A 24,373-nucleotide genomic window follows, 5' to 3' on the forward strand; every position below is an offset into this window, starting at 1 on the left:
AACCAAGACATATCACAGCCTGCCATGTTGGGGGTAGAGCAGTCAGGTTAATATGACTGAATTATATCCTGTGCTAGAGGTGCGTACCCAGAAGACGACTGGTAAAGGTGAGATAGTAGAAAAATGGTTATGACAAAGTAAGGAGTCTGGACTTTATTTTGTATAGCATGATGGCCAATGAATTGGCAGTTAATAGAAAGAGAATAACAATCAGAAATGCACTTCAGAAAAAACATAGTGGTATCAGTATGAAGGAGAGACTTGAACGGGAGGGTCGAGATTAAGGAAAGAGACAGATTAGGACACCGTGAAAATGACTGAGATATGAGATGATGAGGGTCTGGATTAAGACCAGTGTTGGAGAGGGAGAGGATAGATATGTTATTAAACATAAAAATAATACTGATTAATGGGCTATGGATGGGTACTATGTAAGGGGTAAGGAAGAGACTGATAGATTTCTGAATTTCTGATATGAGTGAATGGGTAGACAGAAATGTCACTTGAGGAACGTAGAATGGGGATGCAGCAACTTGTTCAGTTTGGAAAGGTTGAGTTTGAGGTGCTTAACGAAGATGCAGGAGAAGATATCTAGTAAGCACTTGTCCTATGCCCAGAAGATTTATTCTGTTGGAAGGGTAAATATTAGGAAAGGTAAAAGATATATGGATTTTAAAATGTATGGACTCCACAAACTATGTAAGTTCATTCAGCTATTACCATTCAGTGTCTTTGTGTCAAATCCTTAATGAGTCTATAGGTTAAATTCCATATGGGAATTGAGCTTTCTCTAAACTATAATGTTTTATTTTATTTCACAATGATGTCTGCATTTTTATCTTCAGAAAAATACTGATACACCAAGTCTCCTAGACAGATAATCGGTATCTCTCCAGAATAGTACCTCCCAAGCAGGATCCCAGAAATGCTAGTCCATAAGTTATACTGCTCAAAAAAGATTCCAAAGCCAAGTAAGTTTGACACTAAAAATTTAGAATGCACATTTATGCATGAACATCTCTGAGGGTACTGCAATAAAGAAGTATGTCCAATTTGTCCTAATCCACAGTTTTGTTTTAACCATATTGTGTTGGATGAGATACAGTGAGGCCAGAAGCAGATCAAAGAGAGAAACCAAAAAGGGTTTTACTACATTCATGGTTCCCTAGCGAGAACACAGCATGCCACACAGGGCCACTCAGGGAAAGCACCATCGTGTGTCATGAGGCAGAGAGAGAGAGAGAGAGAGAGAGAGGAGAGAGAGAGAGAGAGAGGGAAGGAGGAGAGAGAGAGAGAGACACACACACACACGCAGAACTGTAAGCAAGTGCTTTTACTGTGGTTTCCAGGGAAAGGACCCAGCAAGGCAGGGTAAAAGGGTTTAGGATTGGTTAAGTTTGAAAGAGGTCCCCATGAAATTCATGTTCACTGTGACTGTCAGAGAATAAGGTTTGGGGCTATCTAAGGTCTCCAGACGTTTTGGGTGGGCCAGGCTTAACTTGGGAACAGCCTGTGGTCATTCTGTAGATGTTAAGGCATTTTACAGAAACTAAAAGTATAGTTAATATCCCAAACCTTTGAACACGGAATGTTTTTTCATGAGAAATCTTAATATTCCAGGGAATTATAATTCCAGGGAACTCATTTTAGGGAATTCTGCCCTAGGTCAAGTTTTGGTCAAAGCCATGTAAATCCAAGGGGATTTGAATTTACAAATATCTTTTGGAAAATAAGGCTTATCTTTCAAGCATCTAATAAACTGTTTTCCATAATGCTTATGTCTTTTTATGTATTCTGACCACAACTCCTTAAATGCCTTTATTAATCTAAAAGGCAATCAGACTTATCATAGATAATTTTTCTAATTTTAGTCTTTTTGTTCAGTGAGTAAGATATGAACTACTTTCCTTTTTTTTATATCCAAGAAGACTCATGCTTATCATGAACATTCATGGGACTACTAAACAACGTGGAGGAGATGCTCATTTGGGCCAGTTCTCTGTCCAGTTAGGTCTGTTTACTTGTGGTCACTCACACACAATTATGAATATTTGTTGAGTAAAATGCTTTAGATTGGTATTTCCCACACATTATCATTATCTTGATCACCTGTCTATATGTTTACCTCCAGGCACTGCCTAGAACACATGACTTCCAATGCTCAAGTGTAAAAAAGGTTGCAATTTCTATCTAGTTTTCAGTAATTATATTATAAAGAAAATTATTTTGATCCTTTAAAAATGTTTTGGCTTGATGAATGTACAATAAAACACACACACACACACACGCACACACACACAAATGCTCTCAGAAAGTAAGTGCTGAAAGATGGAGAAAGTTTAATGTATATATAAACAGGGAAAGGATCTCTGTGTAACTATTCTTACCTGCTGTGGATTTGCAATGAAGCAACCTGATGGGAGTGTAGTACAGGAGGAGATGCCAGCTGCCTATTTGCCAAATTAGTTAAGTTTCCATTCCTAAGAGCCTCACAAGGAACACAGGACAGTTTGGGTTCTGTAGCTGTGCTGAGAATGGACTGTGGAGATAAGGGCCTAATTATGGCACCTGGAAGACTTAGGTATTCTTGACGTCAATAGGAAGCGGACCGGCTCTGTACTCAGTTTTGATATCTGAGGCTCAGCAGCAAGTGTAGCCAGAGAGCCTCAGAGGCACCACCCTCTAGGGAGCTAAGGCGAGGGTTCAGGCTCCATGAGAGAAGAGTCAAACTTAGACTCTACAAATAGCAATAAATCATCATTGAACTAGAGGGAGTTCCTGCAGGCACATCAAATGTCTAAGATTTTTTTCTTTATTTCTCCTTTTAAACAGTATCTCATTTGCTTTTCTAGAGGCCAGTTTTATAAATACTTATATAGACACTTCAATGCAAAGTTGTTGTTAATTTCCCCCATGAAAACCCTGGGCCTTGAAGTTTACATCTCTGCCCCTCTGTTTTATCTAAGCCAGAGCCCCAGCCTGACAGGCCAACTGGCTGTGCAAACTCACAGGACAACACTGCCATCTGCTGTGCCGATCAGGAGATGACAACCACCCTTGGAGCAAAGATTTCAAATAGGAAGATGTGGGCAATTCCGCCCCCATGTATCAGCCACCTAGGGGTGCAATAACAAAATATAACAGACTGGGTGGCTTAAACAATGCATATTTATTTTCTCACAGTTCTGGAGGCTAGAAGTCCAAGATCAAGGTGTTGGCAGGTTTGGTTTCTCCTAAAGTCTCTCTCTTTGGCTTATAGAAGGCTGAATTCTCACTTTGCCCCCTTTTCTCTTTCTGTGCATGCCCCCATGTCTCTTCCTCTTCTTATAAGGACACCAGTTTTATTGAATTAGGGCCACATACTTACGGCCTCTTTAGCCTTAATTACCTCTTTAAGGGCCCCATCTCCAAATACAATCACATAGCAGGTTAGGCTTTTAACAGATAAATTTGGAAGGGGATACCATTCAGACCATAACATCCCATATCTAAATACATACACACACACACGCACGCACGCACGCACACACCATGTGGCTGTTGGCTACTTGAAAATACCTATGGGGAACAGAGTGGGGCTAGCTTCTGCTCACTGGCACATCAAACACCTGTGGGTAAGAGGCTCCAGGCGGTAATGGTAGCCTCCCTGCTCCTGGCTCACTGCCAGTAGGCAGTTCCTGCCCGCATCTCCTGCTGTGAGGTGGGGTGATCTGCCTTCAGATGAGAAGCTCCTCACCAGAAAAAAGCTGGGACCTGCTCCAGAGGGTGTGCCTTGACACTTGAACCTTATTTGAGCAGGGCAACCATCACAACATACTTTTATATATTTGTAAAAGGCAGCGATATGTCTTAGGAGAAAAGACTTTCTCCAGGAGAGCGGGCATCCCTCGCTGAGCTGTCTTTGTGGCTAGGCTCTTCACTGTATCATCTGTTGCCAACCATGCTGAGTTTTCCTTATGACCTCCAGTGTTTTTTATTCCCCTCTACTTGTTCTCTTTGACAGTATTCTGTGAAAGAAATAAAATGTTCTGAGATTTCTGGTCTGGTGCCTTTTATTATACTTGTAGCTCGTCTCTCCCTTAATCCTCAGCTCTTCTGCACCAGAGTCTGATGTCCACTTACAGTGATAGAACTAAGAACTTATCAGCTTCATTAGTGTTGTTAGATGTGACAATTAAAAGGAAAACATGCAGCTGTGGAAAAATAATAACTTATCCATAACAGAAAAAATAGGCAACATGATTTCTCAATTTTTATTATGTTTTCTTATAAACCTTTGCCTTAATGGTTAAACTAAAAATAAAAATAAACATCAGTCCTCTGGAAAATGGATCCATTTTTCTAAGTAGTCACTATCTTTTCTAAAAGATATTCAGTGTGTTTGCAAATGTTCTTAAATATTCAAATCATCCGAGAAAATATGCAGAATGTCATTTTAAAAATATCCTAAGAGGGCTTATTTTGAAAAAAATATTGGAAAATTAATTCTAGATGTTTAAACACACATGTTCAGATACACACATGCACAAACCTACCAACCAAGCACAGATTCATAAAAGTCTGTCCTGAATTCTCCAAAATAAACTGGCCTTGGGATAAAAGTCATAATCGATTTATAGACTCTTTCATTTGAAAAGCAAACCACAGGAAATTATTCACTTCTCTGAGGCTAATAATTTTCTGTTATTTTTGTTTGATTTTTCTTCTAAAGCCTCCTGGCCTACACTTCTGTGTACTGAACTCTGTTCTGTATATTTTGATCGTTTTTCCAGTTTGACAGGATCATTGAGTTTGGATGCAATTCTTTGAGCACAAGGACACACTCTCCCACCTGTGGGGGAGGGTAGAGGTGGCAAGGGAGGAGTACTCGTCCATTAAAAAATATTTGGTTCTTTCTGTTTATAAAGGAATGTAAGTTTGCTGCAGAATGTAGAGAAAATACAGATAAACAAAACAAAATTAGAATGATTTCACAATTTTGAATTCTGGTTCTCAGGTAACATTTGGGTATATGTCTGCTTTCTTCCTTTCTTCCTTTCTTTTTCTTTCTCTCTGTCTGGTTGTTAGGGCCATATTATACAGTCTGTTTGGTAACCTGAGCTTTCTTTCTTATTATTTATAAACCACTCTCCAAACATAACCTAAGGGGTAGGCAATTAGCAGTTCAAAAAAGGTGCCAAGTTCCTGGGTGCCAGGTTGACAGGTAGAGTTATAAGAATGGTGTGTCTGTTTTTACTGTTCAAATATCATACTCAAGAAATCAAATGAAAGCGTAGTATATTATTGTTTTTTTATAACATTTGTTTTGTAATTCTGAAGGTGACTGAGTGAAATAACCTTGTCCATACCTGCCAGGCTCCCACAAAATCAAAATGTGCCGTTCCTTTCCCCATCTCTGAAGAGAATCACATGTGATTAGAGTCTGGAGCCCCAGACTTCAGAGGTTACTAACCTCGAGCTAGTGCCCTGCAGAATCACAGTGGGGCCAAGATAGAACGTGTCACCTTGCTCCTCTTCCAACTTCCCAGAGCACAGGAGCTCTGCATTTATTTAATTTTACAACTCTTGATTCCGCTTAAGATTTCTTGTGAACTAAGAACACTGCAGAGTTTGAAATGATAGGAAACTACTGCCTACTGCTCTATTTCAGCACTTTAATTTTACAGGCCCACATAGATTAAATGACTTGCCCCAGGTCACAGAGCTTATCCGTGAACTTCTGACATAATATAGCACCTATTAATTCCCTCAGGGTAAGAGTATTAGGGGATGCTAGTGGGGACCACAGCTATCTTGACCACCACTACATCCTCAGCATCCCCAACCTGAAGCAGGACTCAGTAAGTATATGGGAAATAAACAAATCAATCAGCTCTCCACTAACATTTCCTGGACTATATGGAAACTCCTAAGGAAATGTGACATTTTTTTAGACCCCGATTGATTCTAAGTAAATGAATAATGAATTAGAACAAAGTAGCTTTCAGCATTTTCTAGACAAATGGAAGAAAGCAGAAAAAAAAGATAAGCTGCCATATGTAAAAATAAAAGACAGACTAGATGACCAGCACCTGAAACGAATGCCTACATATACATGTGCCTCCTGTCAATCACATGCAAGCTCCTATCAGTGACAACAGCCTTCCCTAACAGGGATACAATCGTTACATTGTCTCCCAAAATCAGTGCTGGTCTTTTTTTCAGCCTGCTGTTAAATTGCTCCCTCTGGTGGTCAGGGAAGAGAAAACATATGCACTTTATTTTTAAATTTGGATATTCAGGTCCACATTGAGTCTTCTTTAACAATCACTTCTCATTTTCTCCCTTTTCTCTTAACGTCTCCTCCATTATACTCTACTGCTTATTATACAAACACGTACACACACATACATGCACACTATGATCATCTTTAAATAAATCTAATGTTCCCAAATCAAAAATAGCAGGGAAAGAAATTGATTCATTCCCTATCCTTTGTTGATTCGAAACAATCAGGACCTTGTTTCTAAAGAGTCAATGCTGAGGTACCTATATTCATACTAGCAAAGGAGGACCTTTAACTGGGGTGTAATAAAGGAGGTATGTGGTGCAGAAAACTGACGTGATCCAGTAGATGAATAATATCCAAGTTGCTTTAATCCGCCTCAATGGAAAAGAAAGCAACAGCATGTGAAAGGAAGGAGAAGTGGCGACATTTACGGAAATGATTAAAAGAAACATCTCCCATTTTGATTATTCTGCCTCTTCCAATTCTCTAATACCTAGTCCACCTGTACTGGGTGTCCTGTACTCATTTTCTCACCATCTCTCTCTATACCCACATGGATAATGACATGAGAAGGAAAGCAGCTAAGTGGCAGAAAAATAGGATGCTTTTAGCACCAATATACATGCTCACAAAATAAAATTGCTGGGATCCCTCAGTCCTACCTTGAAAGGACAAATGAGAACAAGACAAAGAGCTGGCCCAGGAAATAGAAGTCTAAAAGCTCTCCAAAGCTGAGACGTGCTAAGAAAGAAGACTGTACATTCAAAGTTAGTCTTTTGATAAATGATGCTGGCTGTTGCCAATTTCATTACGACCAGTTTTACTTTAGTGGTGGAAATGGCATCTAATAGGAACAGAAGGCCAGGCTTAGCTATCTCCTTCTTAACAGCAGGAGGACTAAAAACACTGCATCTCTAAGGATGGCCACCAGGTATGCACAATGAAAACATCTGAGTGGAGCAGCCTTACACAGAGCGCTGCAAGAGTGCCTTGTAAATAAGCAGCATAGGGCAAACCCTCAATCCTGTGACATTTAAATGAGGTGGCTCCAGCAGCAGAGTCAGGAAAGTCTCCACGAGGATGGGCTGGCATTGTGTGGCACGGAGTGAAGGAGAAACAAACTTAAAGCTCACAGGAGGCGAGGTTTATTTAAATAATAGAAAGTAATTAGGCTGAGGACAAAAATCAGTGATGGCATTTTAAAATTACAATTAATTTAAAGGTTAATTTCCTTTGGTGTTAAAATCTTATTTAAAACATTTACCAGGAAAGGAAATGAGGATGTTACTATCAAGAGGTGTAGAGTGCTTCTGGGAATCCATGCCTATTATCACTGGAAAATTAGGTTAGGCCCAAAGTGAGAATTTCAATTCATTTCTGTGTATAATAGATGGCAGTCTGGTCTCAGTGTCAGCAGGGCTGGCTGGGGCAGTGCAGGATTTGCATTTTTTGTTTGTTTGTTTATGGGATTAATTGCAAATGTTTCCAACAAAGAAGGCTAGTTTATACATGAACAATCTTGACACACACAAAAAAACTGGATATGGATTGCTGCCTTTGTAACTAATGACGCTGATGTTAAAGGAATTCCCAAGAGCACAGAGGCAAAGGGACGCACATAGTCACTCATCCATATACCTTCATCCCGGAAGTAACTTAAAAGGGGGCCACAGTATTTCTGTGGGCTCCAACCCTGTCAATCCGATGCTTCTCTCCCAGGTCTCACCATTTTCATCATTGTGTTTTCCAACTGGGAACTGTCATGTCTCATGTCTCAGGTTCCAATATACCCTATTCAGCAGTTCATCTCCCTGGAAACTTGCCTAGTAAAATCAATGCATAATAGTAGTAACAGCCAGAGGGGAAGCAACTCCTTTGCACTAAATTTTCCCATTCATTATGCCTTTGCAGATTTGTTCATTTTAAATGTTTTATTGCTATTATCAGTATGTAAACCAATCCCACAAATATGGAATTGTGCAGATCATAGCCCCATGAACAATATTAGCAATCACCTGCTTTAATCCCCTAATTTTACAGCTGAGGAAAGGAACATTGAAATTGATTTGCTCTGAGTCAATCATTTAGAGGCAGTGCTGGGAGCAGAAGTTGTCTCCTGATTCTAGGTATACTTTACACATCACTTCACTGTGAGACTCGACGTAGATTCTTCCAACACATGTTTGCCGAGTAGCCACTGCACATGGTAGGCTGTGTGTTAGTCACTAGGCACGAGGCAGACACTGTCTTTGCCCTCCTGATACTTACAGCCCAGCACACAGTTCACAGGAGGAACTACACCAAAGTGTGATGAGCGTTCAGACAAGGAGAGTGGGGGTAGGGGGACATAGCCCAGGGGTGCCTCATCCAGTTAAGAAAACTAGGAAATTCTTCCCTGAGGAAATGACATTTCCACCGAAACCTCAAGGACAAATCAGGGGGATACGCAGAATTTAACAAAAATAGGTGTCTTTTTTAAAAAGCGTAACTTTTTCCACCCGTATTGACCAAATGGACACCCTAATTCACACAGGAATCATCTTAAGTGTTTTTAATGAACCCCATACAGCAAATCTAGTTTCACCTTTCTCACATAGCTGGAAAAATATTAGAGTAACCACTGGACATCCTCATACCTGACACTGCTATTGTTGTTCCATAAAGATGAGTAATTTAGGTTTAGTCTCCTTTCTGGAGGCTGAAAAATAATGCGAAGACTGTGTTAGCAAAAATTACAAGGGGATTTTAGCATGCATGCTTTATTTTTCATTTTCCTGAATATGTATGCATTGATGTGCCCACATCCTAATTAAAACCACTGCATTTAAATGGGCTGTGCCTTCTAATATATATCAATATATCCTGGATGTCAGCTGAGAAGACATACCCAGTCATGTCTAACTAGCTTGCCTACAGCCTGTAATAACTGCTCTTTCCAATTTCGACGGAAAGGCATGTCACATAATTGAAAGCCACTCTAATAGGGGAGAACAGAACAGAGACTGGTAAACCTAATCCACCCAAATGGCATGGCACAAAGTGAGGCCAGGCACCTTGAAGATAAAGTTTGCTTAGCCATTTCATCATATTCTGCACACGATTCCACAGTTATTGAAAGTAACAAGGATATCTGAATACATCATTTTCTGACTCTAGCTTTACAATTTCTTGATCTTCTCAGCTCCTACCATCTTTGTCACAAGTCACTTCACCTATCTCCTTAGTCCCCTTCACCAAGGAGGCTAAATTTTATCACCTTCATTATGGAGGAAGAAGGCTTCTCTAAAAATCACCAGTTCTAAAAGTCTCTGCCTGACTATAAACTCCTATCTTTACTCCCTCCTTGTTCTCCTGCTTCCCTCCTGGAGGAATTTTTCTTCATCTTTATTTAGGAGCTTCCCTCCACTGGAATCTTTGTTTATCTTTCTGCTCATCGTCTGTCTCCTGAACCCACAAGAGCGGTGGTGCTCTTACAGGCACACTTAGTTTCCTTCCTTGCTTTCTCTTCCACCATCCTTGGATTTTCCGTATCCCTGTCTGATGAGGCTCAGGTGCAGTTTCTCCACTCCTAATCCTGGGCTGCTGCACATGGCTGGAGAGTCCCTAAACCCAGCTGGATGCTCTCTCCTGCTCAACAAGGCTCTCACTCCTCTCCCATGGACAGTGTGCCACAGTCACCACAGGACGTGCTCCAAACCTTTCCAAGTTCCTGAAGTCTAGTACCCAAACCTGAGAAAATCAAAGCTACCAAACTTCTTCCATTTTTCCCTCAGAACCTCAAAAATTCTATACTAGCAATTATCTTTCTGTCTTTTAGAAACCCTCTCCAAATCTGAGAGGAACAATTAAGCTTTTCCTCTCCAAAGCAATCCTTCCACCAAGCTTTGGCTTCATCCCCTCTGCCTGGTTCAGGAGATGAGCTCTTGGTGTCTTCATTCTCGCCCACTCCACTGTAAAGTTCCTCTTCCCTACATATGGGTCGAAGTCTTATAGACTACAAACCAGGCCGGGCCTAGCCTCTCCCCATCCTTTTGGATAATACATAAGGTGATTTCCAAAACTATTTGAAATATGGAAACTCAGTTCTATGTAGTTTTTTTTTTAATATATCATCCCTTTTTTCCCACAATATGTCACATATGTCACATTCCTACTGCTTGCCAGACCACAATTAACCAACCACGTGGGAATTAAAGGTTTCCATAAACCTACCTCAGCTTCTGCTGATGATTTCCACACTCATGTCATTCCATACAAAATTCCAGTAAATTCTAACACAAAGTTCTCTTCTTTGACCCTTACCTCCATCTACTTCCCTGGCCTGAAAAATTCTCATCCTTTCAGTAAAGAACCTAAATATATATTTTAAAGCATAATTTGAATCATTCTTTTGGTATAAATCCCTTGCTAAAAGAGATGAGATCCCAAATCTACCTGGAGTGCATCCATAAAATACATGCATCTAAGTATTAAACACATATAACCCTGTGAAGTTGGAACTGTTTTATTATCTCCACTTCACAAAGGAAGAAAGTCAGCCTCAGAGCAATTGTGACCTGCTTGTGGATATGATGCTGGTCAGAAGGGAAGGCACACCTGAGCCCAGGTCTTCCAACTACCAAGCCCTCAATCATTATACTACTTCACACTTTCCCTGTGATGTAGCCAGTGATGGCATTAGATTATTAGAATAAGATTCAATACCAAGATTCAATACCAAGATTCAATACCAGCATGTGTTTCTTCAAATCTCACCTAAGGTACTGGCCACACTGAGAATTAGCAAAAATAGGCAAGAGTGAAAAGACAAAACAGTTTATCAAGTGGAAACTTATATTTCATTTTTACTTTTAGAACCAACAGTTAAAAGTGGTTACTCAAATGATCTCTAATTAAAGAAATATTTCATTTTTATACCATTGTAGTGATCGCATTCCACTTTCAGTTTTTAGTATATGTAAATGTGTTACCACGTTTAAAATACTGAGGATCTGGTTCTGATACAACTAAGAGAGAAACATGGAAAATAGAATCCTAAGACCCTGAGAAAATGTTATTTTCTGAACAAGTTAGGAAGTGAAGCATCTGCCATGATTTAACTAATAAGTCTCATGTCATTCAATGCATGTTTCGCCTGCCAGCAGCTCTCTGTAGCATCACACTTCAGTGACCTTCCAGGCAATAACAGACTAAAGTACCCCTACAAAGGGTTGTGTTTTCCTAATCAGAAAAAAAAATAGCTCTGAGTCCACTCAGAGATACAAGTCCAGACTGAGCACATCAAGCTCACACAGGAAGCTGAACTGCTGCCACCAAGTAAGTCTGTGTGGGAGGAAGGTGGGGCTTTTGGATTTGGGCTACAGTAGGTTATGCTCTGAATTCCTTTTGTGCAACTGGAGATAAGTACCCTTGAAATAGAGACCTGCAGAGACAATGGATTTACACTCTGTTTTCAAAGGCCCACACAAATTTTTTAATGTCTTTCAATGAGTTCTTCCAAATATTTAGGCTTAGCTTTCTGTGAACTGCCTGTTAAAATTTCCCCCCATAGCCTTTTCCAGCTCTGTCTCCAAAAGAGTGTGTTGCCTAGTGGCTTTGTCATTAATAACCAAGGTACAATATTATATTACAATACCTCCCTGCCAACATGTATTTAAAAAAGCAGTTTTAAGTTTGCTGAACTCAGTGTTCATGATTAAAAGGTTTAAATAAAAGGGAAGCTCACAACAGGGAACATATTTGAGTGAGGAATATTTATTCAAAAAGCACTTTTCTCTTACTTGGTAATTTTGAAATCCCACTATTATTAATTTTATTAAATCATAGTTATTAAACTGATATGGCACTTTACTAATTTAAAATCATTGGGCATCTCTGTGTCTCTGTTGGTAAGTAGACAAAAACACACCCATATTGCAGATAGGAAAACTAAGCCAAAGAGAAAACGCTGTAACATCTGCAAAGAAAATAACATTCCTGAGTTGTTTTCAGAGGACCAAAAGCAAATCACTACAATGAGGCAAAGATTAAACAAGTACAAATTTTACTTTATTTGTCACCTTCTACCCAGTCATGTACCTCTGTTTAGGATGCTATGAACTGGCCAGAAAGAAAGCATGTTTTCCCTAGCAGTTATCAACATTTGCAACATAGCATTCGTCAGTGGATTACCCTCTCAGCCCAGTCATTTTGATGCTAAAGCATGTCCTAGCCTCTTTCCTTCTACTCCCCTAGATCAAAGAGACTAGAGTGGTGCCTTCTTCCCATTGGTATCCAAAAGATTTCTTTTATCTCACAGGACCCAAGCAATCACTGACATTCTAGATCTTCTATCAAAGGTCCTCTCTTTATTATCATTCAAGACCTTATGAAGGAAAGGGTAAATGCACTCAGTCAAATTTCACTTAGAAATTTTACCAGCATCTTCCATGCTTAAATCAATTGTCTTAAAAACAAACAAACAAACAAAAAAACAGCCTAAAGAGTTTATTCAGTAAATATGGCTTCCATGAGCCAGACACTGTTCTGGGTTCCGGGGCTACTGTAGTAAATACTAAATCTCATGAAGCTTAAATTATAGTGATAGGATCAACAACAAAAAAGTATTCACAATATGTCAGGTGGAGATAGTTTTCAATAAAGCACAATAAAGCTGAATGAGGAAAAAGGAATCTCTAAAATCCCAGCAAGTCCCTAATCTGCCTTGCACCAATTACGATTACATTTCCCTTTTCCCAAGTGTTTCCTGGTCCTTGCTGCTTGTACGTGCCACATATAACTTACATACTACATTTCCAAGTGAAGCCAAACACCAACTCCCTCCTCTCATTCTTTTTGTTCCATTAAAGGCTGCAACATCCTCCTAGACAACAAATCTGAGCTATGAGCCAAACATCTACATGCCGTCACAATTACTTGGAGAAATACCTGCTAGCTGCTTCATGATTCCTATTGCTTAGGAAAGTTTTACAATATTCAGTAGCCCCTTTAGAGCCTAAGTAAATGTAATTATATAAAAGAAACAGAAAACAGACCAAAGTGGTATTAAGGGTATTCTAAAAATATAAGCTAACCCCAGTAATTCAATTTTAAGAGAGAAAAACATAATTTCTTCTACTATGCTCTCCACCCACATGGCACCCCAAAGAGTTCCAAATTATGGGTGAAACACCATTCTGTAAAAGATACAGAGAACCATGTCTACCTACACTGACCACCACACTCTTAACTCTAGTGGTCAGTTGGATCCAGCTTATTCATATTCCTCTCCTTCAGGTCTTTAGGAAGACATCCAAACAATTACTGAGAATGAGTACATGTGGAAACCGACCTTACCATGAGATGGTAAAAATGCATCCTGGTTACATTCAGATCCTCTTCTTTTCTCATCTTGGTTCTGAGTCATCTGCTGTTGCATCCTTCTCCATGACCCCAGATGATCTGAATGATCAGAATGATCAGAACAATGGCAATCCTTCTGCCAAAGCTTTAGCACTATCCTCCCCAGCTGGGTAGCTGTAAATTGGCTCTACCAACCCACACATCAGATAGATGGCTAATAAGAGCAAGACCCAGACAACTCAACCTCCATTCGCAGCAGTACTCAGACACATCTCATTTCTCTTCTGGCCTTTCCTCATGTCTCCAGAAGGTCTACACTGCTCCTGACTCAAGCTTTGTTTCCCAGTTTTGGTCCCAATTCTATCCTTTGGACTTGAAGATTCATCTTGGTTTCTTCTGGTTATCCCTTGGCTCACTGCACAGTCTCTGACTTATAAATTACCATCTGTTTTTTTCTGCCATCCATCTCACACCTCTGGAATCAAGCTAAGGAAATATTTCAAAACAACAATAAAAACACTAATAAGCCTCAGATTGACTTGGATCTCGGTTTCAGTGGAGGAGACCTTACTGTTTACATCTGCCCTCTCTTCTCCAGCACCAGGGTGGGGCCATCTTACTAACAGGGAACCTCAGAACAAGGAAACGTTAATGCTTGAATGCCTCTCAGAAAACTAGTCCTTAAGTCTTAATGTTGATAAGAGTGAACCCAGGGCTTCCCTGGTGGCGCAGTGGTTGAGAGTCCGCCTGCTGATGCAGGGCACACGGGTTCGAGCCCCAGTCCGGGAGGATCCCACGTGCCGCGGAGTGGCTGGGCCCGTGAGCCATGGCCGCTGAGCCTGCATGTCCGGAGCCTGTGCTCTGCAACAGGAGAGGCCACAGCAGTGAGAGGCCCGCATACCGCGCAAAAAAAAAAAAAAAAGAGTGAACCCAAATGAACAGGAATTTAGGCACTATCTGCAATGAATCCCCAATTGTAGAAAATAATTTCTCAAAATACAAACTTTAAATATAGTTGCCATTCAATTATTGTACAGCTCTTCTGGTACCATTTATATTAGCTAATGTGCAAACATGGGCAATTCAGAAAACAAAAGAGGTTTGCTCTCTTTTAATTCATCTTCTATAAAATATTTGATATAGTTCTACAGTTGTTCCACATTAAAACACTTTCTTTCTTTCTCCTAAACTGCATGGTTTAGAAGAATTATAAAGAAAATCCTGAATTTTTAAGGGCTTTCAATTTTCTTTTTCCATACTGCATGTCTCACCCAGGGCTCTACGTTCCTTATTTTATCCTCACACTAATAGTATTAAGTATTATAATTCTTGTGTAAGAGAAGTTAAGTGATTTGTCTAAGGTCACACAGCTGGCAAGTGGTCAAAGCAGTATTTGAACCCTGATCCTTCTAACGTCAGGATCTCTGTCCTTTTCATTACACTGTAGTCCTCCTTATCTGTAGTTTAAACAATTCATAAGTTTTAAATCATGAGCCATTCTGAGTAGTGGTGATGAAATCTCACACCATCCTGCTCTGTCAAATCATCCCTTTGTCCAGCATATTCATGCTGTGTATGCTACCCATCCATTAGTACAGGAAAAAAAAATAGTATTGTGTATATATAGGGTTCAGTACTATTCATGGTTCAAGCATCCACTAAGGGTCTTGGACTGTATCCCTGCAGATAAGGGGGGACTGCTGTACTATTCCACTTCTGACCAGAAGAGAAATTCTGCCTCAATAAAAGGGTTTTCATGATAAAAAGAGATATTAAATCATAAGAAAACACAGAGGCACCTTGAAAGCATATTAATAAGTGAAAGAAGCCAATCAGAAAAGGCTAGATACTATAGGAGTCCAACTCTATGACATTCTGGAAAAGGCAAAACTATGGAGACAGTAAAAAGATCATTGGTTGCTAGAGATTAGGGGAGAGGGAGGGATAAAAAGGCAGAACACAGGACTTTTAGGGCAGTGAAACTATTCTGTATGATACTAACATTGTGGATACATGTCATTACATCACTTCACCAGAAGTGAACCGTAATACAAACTCTGGACTTTAGGTGGTAACAATATGTCAGTATAGGTTTATCAGCCATAACAAATGCACCACTCTGGTTGGGATGTTGACAGCAGGGGAGGTTGTGCACGTGCTTGGCGGGGTGGGGGCAGGAGGGGGTATATAGCAACTATTGGTATTTTCTTCTCAGTTTTGCTGTGAACCTAAAACTGCTCTAAAAAATAAAATCTATTTTAAAAAAATGAAAAGATTTCCCCACTAAACAGACATCATGGACTTTACGTTACTTGATCCAATTTCTACCTGTAACACTTAGGATATTAAAAAGAACAAAAATAGTCAAAGCTAAGCCAATAGAAAAAGGTATTAGAAAAAGTAAAGATATCCTCTAGCACCCTAATTCAGTTTCTAGTTTCCTCTCTTTCTTCTTCCTGTCATCTATCTTGTCAGCTTTTTGTTGTTTTGCCTCTTTTTGCCCCACCACATGACCTCCACATCCAGGAATGGGAAAGAAAAAACAAAACCAAAACATTTTCACAGCACTCTTAGTATTTACTGTCCCAGTTACTACCCCTTTCAAAACGTAGTGGTATAAAACAACCATTATTATGCTCATGGATCTGTGGGTTAAGAATCCACACAGGGCACAGTGAGGATAGCTTGTTTCTGATCCCGGATGTCAGGGCCCTCAGCTGGGAGACTCCAAGATTGGGTTGACTCAACAGCTTGGGGCTGGAATCATTTGGAGGCAATTTTTCTCACATGTCTGGGTGTTGATGGTGACTATCAGCTGGGACCTTAGCTAGCCTGTCAGCCAAAATCATATCCGAGGGTCCTCCATTGATCTCTCCACATGGGCCAGTTTGGGATTCCTAGTTTGGGTATGATGGCTGTGTTCCAAAAGAGAGCATCCCTAAAGAGCAAAGTGCATGACATTTTTTTGATCTAGCCTTGGAAGTCACAAAATGTCACTTCTACCATACTCTATTGGTCAAAGTGGCCACAAAGTTCTACCCAGGTTCAAGGGGAAGGGACAAAGACCCAAACCTGGGGATGGGGTGAGTGTCAAGGTCACACTGCCAGCAGATATGGAATAGGAGATATTGTTGCAGCCATTTTGGATAATATAATCTACCACAGTAACTCTTGTTACATCTCATTGTACCTTAAATATCTAGGTATGTATTGCATTTGAATGTTTGGTTAGAGTTTGCTGCACATCTTTATTTCTGATTGTCTATTTGAGGTTACGAAACACATAATGGCAAGGACAGCCATTCTGAGCTAATTTACATGACCTCCACCATAGCACCTTGTACTTGACAATCATAGGATATAACACTATTACTAGTGCCGCAACTGCTGATACGTACATGCACTTGAGCGATCATTATTTTTTACATTTGTAATGTGTTGCAGAAAATCTCCATGCTAACCAAAAAGACATATAACATCTTAATTGTGCAAGTGAATTTTATTGCTCCAATTAGGTCTTGGTTGCTTCAAAGGAGTATATAAATTTATTCTCCCAAGTGAATAGATTCTTGTAAAGCAATAATTGAATCTCACAGTTGAGGGGGGGAAAAATCACTGCCTTGCAGAAACTATCTTTTTTCCTCCACAATTAGCTAGTTCTGGTTTAATAGATTATTAAAAGGTTTATATTAGTAATCTGTGTGAGACCTTGATCATGAACGTTTATCTCTTCTGAAAAGTTAACTAATTAAGGCAATTGTTCCTTTCAGTTGATTTCATAGGTGGCTTTGACTCTTATGGCTATCAGGGGCCTCAGAAGACATCTCATTTACAGCTACAGCCTATGTACATGTAAGTACTTTACTTTGGAGGTATTCTTCTGGGATACTAAAAGATGATTAAGAAAATGTTACTGTGGCACAAAATAGATGGCATGCAGCTTTCCTTCAGTCATTTACTTTCAGTATTTTCTCTTCTATTAATATTGTTCTGAGATAATTCTAATAAATTTTTTTTAATTATGAATAAAATTTAACTTATCAGGAAAGCCATCTCTAAAGTTACTTTTAAAAGTAGTCTTACATAAGTATCAACTACATGGCTAAAAATCCAATATAATATACAACTTCTTTGAATTACCCCAACTTTGTATATTTTGAAAATGATATAACATTGTAGGTAGTTATATGTAACTATATATAAGCCATATATCCTGGTTTTCCCAGTATAGTCTTAGTTTACATGGGTTGTCCTGATATAATTATTACCAGCACACCCTATTAGTCTTAAAAGTGTTCTCATTTGGATGATAAATGATAGGTTATCACCTTAATTATGTGTAGTGTTAAAAAAATAATAATACTCTTTCATTTTTCTGGTGTGAAAAGTGAAAATGAAACCAGAATATTAACACTGAAACTTATCAGACACTTAACTCTAGCACTCAAGAGAGCAGACATACAATCAGAGCCTGATTTTTATATCTGTGTTTAGGCAAATTCCCTTGGATAACAACTGATAACAAATTCTATATATCAGCATCAAGTGATATGCTGAATTGCAAGCGAAGATCAAAATAGAAAGTAAGATTCCAATTCATTTTGAAATGTGAGCTTCTCTCTTTGAAGATATGTGTTTGTCGTCGTTGTCCTCCACCATTGAATCATTTTACCTTTTAATATTGTTAGTGTGTAGGATAATAAATACATTTTTTGGATTATTTCTCCTCCAGAGAGATTAAAGTAATCCTTATACATCCCCTTTTAAGCTTTTCTTTACAAAGGGAATGATCTATGCATCATGCCTGCATTTTGTGTGTGTGTCTCTTGTAGTTTCCCAAAAGCATTTGGTAACGCCACTCATAGAAAAGCTTTATCGAGTTCAGAAATCAGCCAATACTGTATGTCATTTCAAAGCATCCCTTCTGTAAACAGGACATCACATATCCCCTCTTTTACATTCCCAAAACCACTGCCCTAATTCAGGCAATCATTAACTGAAGTTTTCCAGTCTCTTTCTTATTTTAGAACTCCTATCCCACCTTCCATGTGACTGCCAAATTAATCTTCTTAAAGTACCACTCTGATTATGTAAGGCCCCTGCCCAAAACCTATCAATGACTCCTTATTGCCTACTGAACAAAGTCGAAACTCCTTATCAGACTTTGCACGTCTACTCTGATCTGGCCCCAGTGTTCTATTGAAATATTATCTCTCCTCTTCAACTTTTAATAGTCTCAACCATATGCAGACAATGCTGGGAGACCCCAGGAAAATGTAATGATAAATAAGAGCTGGCCTCTGCTTCCTGAAGCTTATCATCTATTGAGGACACACATAGTCTGATGTCTCCCCTTATCCATTTTTTTTTTTACAGCCAAACTAAAACTCTTACCATCTGCAAATATGACATGTACTTTTCCAATTGTCCATGCTGTTCTCTTGACACCAAATGTTGTTTTCTTCCCCCAAATTTCCACTCTTGCAAATCCTACTCTCCTTCAAATTGTATCTTAAAATATACTTCCTTTATGAAACATTTCTTAATCGTTTTCTTTTGATATTTCTTTTTGTTTTGCCCCATACTATAGTTGTATTTCTATTTATACCATAACATTCTTATCCTCCCAGAAAGATTTCATAGCTTAAGCAAAAAATAAAATGATAAATCCTTTACATTCTTTACCATTCTTCTCAGTATTGTAACATAGCCTTGTGTAAAGTGTTCTATTAAAAAATAAAGTCAAAGCAGTAAGGAGCAGTGGTAAGGAGTAGTCATTAAGATGAGCTACTGAAGGCAGACTGTATGAGATAAAATTCCTTATGACCTTGGACCTATAACTTTATTTGAATAACTTTATTCTCACCAAGCCTAAGTTTCCTCACCTGCAAAATAGAGACAATAGCATATGCACTTCATATAGTTGTTCTGAGTTTACATAAAACAATGCTTGTAGAGCATGTACAACATAGGACATGTCACATACTACATGTTTAATAAACATAATTTATAAGATGTAGTAACAATGCTTATGTTAACCAATATTACTCATGAAAAGATTTTATCAACTCAGAAATCACCATACACTGTATTTCATTCCCAAAAGATTTCCTCTGTAAACAATATATCACATATATCAGCCCAAGTAACATGTAACAATATGTTTGTGCTCAAGAGTAGACCAGAACGTCTACAAGTTCTGTAATTTCTTGCTTCTGACAATATCACACAACATTCTTATCATATAATATTACATTGTGTTGGTCAATATGAATGATCAATAAATATGATCAAAATATAATAAATTAGAGGTAACCACTCTGTAAGTATCAGCTCTGATAATAACATGAGAATGCTGATTATATATAATCAAGACTATAGTTTCAAACCAGGCATTTATAATTCCAATGTTGTCTTTAAATAGAGGACTCTTCAAATTTAATGTCCGGAACGAAATTCCTTGAAGACAAAACTTCTCGTGATTTTATTAAGTACTTTAAATGCTGAACCAAAAGTAATAAAAATATTATTTTCCTCCTTACTGCCTGAAAATAGTAAAATTATATAAGAGCTTTCAAGTCTCACTGCTCATGAAATAAGTTAAATGTTTAATAAATCACCAGTCAAAATACTACTACCATGCCTTCTACAAAGAATCCTCTAGCAGACCTCAAGTACTAGAACACTAAGATTTTATTTTACAGGTGAGGAAACTGGTTGAAAGAAAAGAAACACAAAGGTCACACAACTTGTTACTTACACAGCTCCAATTATCAACTGGTTTTCCTGACCGCTTAGTTTTTTCCAAATTCTTATGTGGACTGTTGAGTTTGCTCTGACATTTCATTCCCTGATTTTAAGCTTACTTATCTTTACTTCCTCACACTAACTTAGCTGCCATAGTTCCATACATGCCTGCACCCTCCCCTTTTCCTGCGTTCCCTTTATTCTCTTTTGATTTCACATTATATGTGGTGTTGAATGAAGCACTTTTTCAACTGTGTAGCCCTCAAATACAATCACTGGAGAGTCACTGCCTATTAAAATCCCATGAAAAACCAAAACTGATTCAAGCATAAACTTCATCCCCTGCTGGGAGGCAGAGACCTGAGCATCTCCTGTATCTTTGTCCTGTGGGGTAGACCTTCTCCTGTCAACCTGCCATAAATAAGTCTCATAAAATGAGTAATTTAACATCATGGGCCAGTTCAAGCACCCCAATGACATTATATAGCAACTGGAAATAAAAGCCATTCCTTAGAAGGAAAACAGATGCTTAAAAGCAATGCGCAGTTTTAGCTGTGGGGTTTCCATTATACCCAGCAAATCTTCTGTGGCTCAGAGCCTGGACAAGGCTTTGAAAATACTGTCCTAACTGACCTCCATTCACAGCTTGTTTCAGTTCCTGTAGTCAATGAATAGACAGTCCTCTTTTTTTTAAGTTAAATTGGGTGAATGTTCTTGGCCTGTAATTCTTCAGATTATCTATAATCCATCTAAAAGGGAAAAGTTTTCATTAATTTTTCTTTTACAGTTTGGAGAACTCTTTGAAACAAATAATGGCTATGAAGTTGCTGCGCAAAAACATTCCCACGCCCACAGGTTGATTTTCTAACAAAGTAGCTGCTTTGACTAACACTGACCTATGTGCCGAAGCAGGTTGAGATCTGTTTGGGCTCCCTGCAGTATAAATGTGAGAATACAGTATGCTATATCCGACCACATTTGAAAACATTGCATTCTTTTTGGCGGCCTAATTGTACAGCAATACATATTCATTTGCCCCCAGAAAATGGATTTTAAATTACCATAAATGGCCTCTCTATCCAAAAGGTTGCACTGAGGAAAAAGTTGAGGAGAGGAAAATTGTCTATTTAAAGCACAATTTGGGCTTTGGATCTCTCTTTTTTTTTTTCTTTTTTTTTTTTTGGTTTACTCTTGTGCTTGGAGAGGTGAGAAAAGGTGCTGAGCTCTCACCCTTGATTAAAAACATCTTTTTTCTCTCTCTCTCAGGTCGAAATAATACAAATGGCTTCAGTATATCAGCTCCTGGACCATTCAAAGAACTTGTCTCGCAGTGGCCTCCTGCATTTTTTGAAGAGCAAGAAGCAACTAAGTTTAAATATATATACATACTAACAAAACATAAAGCCACCACGTACACTGGGACCACACACACACACACACACACACACACGGGCACACACGGGCACACAACCAATTCTACTTGGCCTCCTCTTTCTAACTGAAACAGATATGCAGGATACGCCCATCGTGGATTTCCTGAAAGCAGGCTGCTTTCTCCCAGGCCTTTGGAAAGTTCATAAGGAGACATGCTGGTGCCCTCTGCTGGCCGTCACTAACTGCTCTGCAGCCCAGCCAGTCGGCCTCTGCCAGCTGCGAAGTCATCCAGGGCACATTAGCTTGAGAGCCCTGTCTTCTGCACTCCATATGTCTTGATAGCACCACAGCTATGTAGGCAATGTAATTGCAAAAAACAAACAAACGAAACATGCCATGATGACCCTGTAACTGAAGTCTGAAATGGCAGGTTGTTTGCCCTAAAGGCTGTACCGTACATACTTGCCTTAACCCACCTAAGTTGTGCGCCTGAGAATCTCAGTGCAGACACCCCCAAGTCACTTCCTTTAGGCTAACACACTGCTATTAATTCCGAATGAGTTCAAGTCTGTGTGTGTCATGTCAAGAAACAAGACTGCATAGCTCAGCAACTGCAGTGTGTCTGTGTACAAAAACTGCCAGCTGTCAGCAAAGTGCTTTTACCATTGAGCCTCCATGGTGGCCAAAAAAAGACAAGTAATAATAACAAAGTAATAATCGTCATCTTTATAATTCTTCAATAAGGTCTTCTGAGGGGGTTGGGTGGGACAAAGAGAAACGTATCAATCTACTAAACTCATTAATCTACTGGAAGCAGAGAACAGAAATGGCTTAACTCACTGATTTTATTTATTGCACTCTAGGTGCTTTTATAAGTATCTACCAATGTCTTTTACTAACACAGAAACAGCTGTGGATTTCTATCAACAGAGGCCAACTGAATATGTATTAGCTATGTTTACTCTTTTATATCTAATTCAAATGGAAGCCCCTATGTAGGTGAACTTTTTTTCCTAACTTCAGCGTACAAGATTATTTTTTGGGTGGGTGGGGGGAGCAATAGTTACCTTGGTGAAATATTTGAGATCTCTTTGTGGTATTTGGGGGATCTGTTGTGTGTTAGGGTGTATTTTAATCCTCCTGTATTATTGTGGCAGAAAAACTGTGCTGTTGATGTAGTTGGCAACAAGATGCCTTTGGAAACTTAATAGTAGGTCAATGTGTTTATGGAATATTCTGAATTCCTAGGAAATTTTGTTCTATATATTCAAACATTATTTGGTTTTCATTAGTGAAAAACATAATTAGCTCAGGCTTGTCAGGAACTCAGATGAGTCATTTTTTTGGATCCACCTGAGACACTAAAATCAATTTTTTTCTCTTTAGAACTAATATACCACCCTTAAATGCAGTGAAATTCAGACTGCATGGAGCAACTTTTTCTCCTTGTTTCTAAGAAGTTTCAGTTATTGGGTTAACTTACTTTGAAAGTTAGCCCATCCAAATCTACATAAACCAGTCCCATTACTGTGTCTGCATGGATGTCTGTGATCTACACATATACGCATTTGAAAATAACAAAGGAACAAAGGTTACTATTAGAATATAAACTACAGAAAAAAGTTCCAGCACTTGTGCTTGGATTTTCTCAGTGGTTTGTATATGTTTGTCCATATATACATGCATAAAATTATACAATCACAAACATGTCAGTGAAACCTCATATGATGATTTTATAGTGACATGCATGTTTAAAGTATGAGGAAAATACCAATGTATCATCCTTTGATTCTTAAAATATAAATACTATACATGCCAGAAATTATTCTAATGTGAGTATTAATGTGGCTATTAAAAATGAGGTTTCACCGTACATTCATGCTGTGATGAGATTCCACCTTATAAGACAGGTATATGGATAGAGATTTAAATGCACAGACTAAACCCTCATATTCCTGCTTTAAGTTGCAGCCAAGTTACCATCTAATCACTACTATCATCACTACCAAAATTTTTAAAAACAGTTGTTGACTACTAAAAAGGAATCAGTGGACAGGGAGCACAGTAGTGTGATTCTATCTGGAAAAACATCTAAGTTGTACAGCTGTATCCTCCTCAAAATCCGGTGAAGAATGCTATTTTTCTAGGCTGAGCTTTTGTTATAAACCTAATATTCAGAAGGCAAGAGTTACAATCCTGTGTCTTTTTTTTTTTGCATTTGTTAATTCTGAATGTATTTTTAACAGAGTGATTTTTTTGACTTACTAGTGTAATTTGCATTTTAAAAATAAATGGAAAAACAATCAAGTTTCTGAGCCATCCCTGAAAGCCCTTGTTCCTTCTCAAAGTGTATTCGATTATGTCACTGACAGGGACACCCTATTCCATTGACATGGAGGCAATGCTGATGTTCTATACCATACAGGGACGTGTCAGCAGTAAAAAGGAATTGCCAGGCCTTAGCACTATTTTAGCTCAGTCATAGGTAACACATACTTTCATTATCTCTAAGGGTTCTTTTACAAGACTGCCTGGAATAGACCTGCTGTCATTTGGAGAATGTTTTTCCCTCTGCTATCTGGAATTTAGAGTTAGCATCCAGCTAATAGCTAGATTATATGGCACTATATTAAAAAAACTTTG

The 24,373-nt window shown here is 38.7% G+C and overlaps 1 protein-coding gene across 2 annotated transcripts in view; it reads left to right on the plus strand.

Annotated features, from left to right (window-relative positions):
* The window catches only part of NKAIN2 (sodium/potassium transporting ATPase interacting 2), a gene marked incomplete at both ends in the record, with an annotated part of 975,603 nt that extends 958,138 nt beyond the window's left edge, over positions 1-17,465 (plus strand). For both annotated transcript variants that reach the window (XM_079716233.1, XM_079716234.1), the window contains one exon: positions 17,380-17,465. In XM_079716233.1, the coding sequence (XP_079572359.1) occupies positions 17,380-17,465 (86 nt within the window). The remainder of the gene's footprint in view (positions 1-17,379) is intronic.
* Between the last annotated feature and the right edge of the window lie 6,908 nt (positions 17,466-24,373).

The sequence above is a fragment of the Hyperoodon ampullatus genome (assembly GCF_949752795.1).
Source record: "Hyperoodon ampullatus genome assembly, chromosome: 12".
Taxonomy (NCBI): Eukaryota; Metazoa; Chordata; class Mammalia; order Artiodactyla; family Ziphiidae; genus Hyperoodon; species Hyperoodon ampullatus.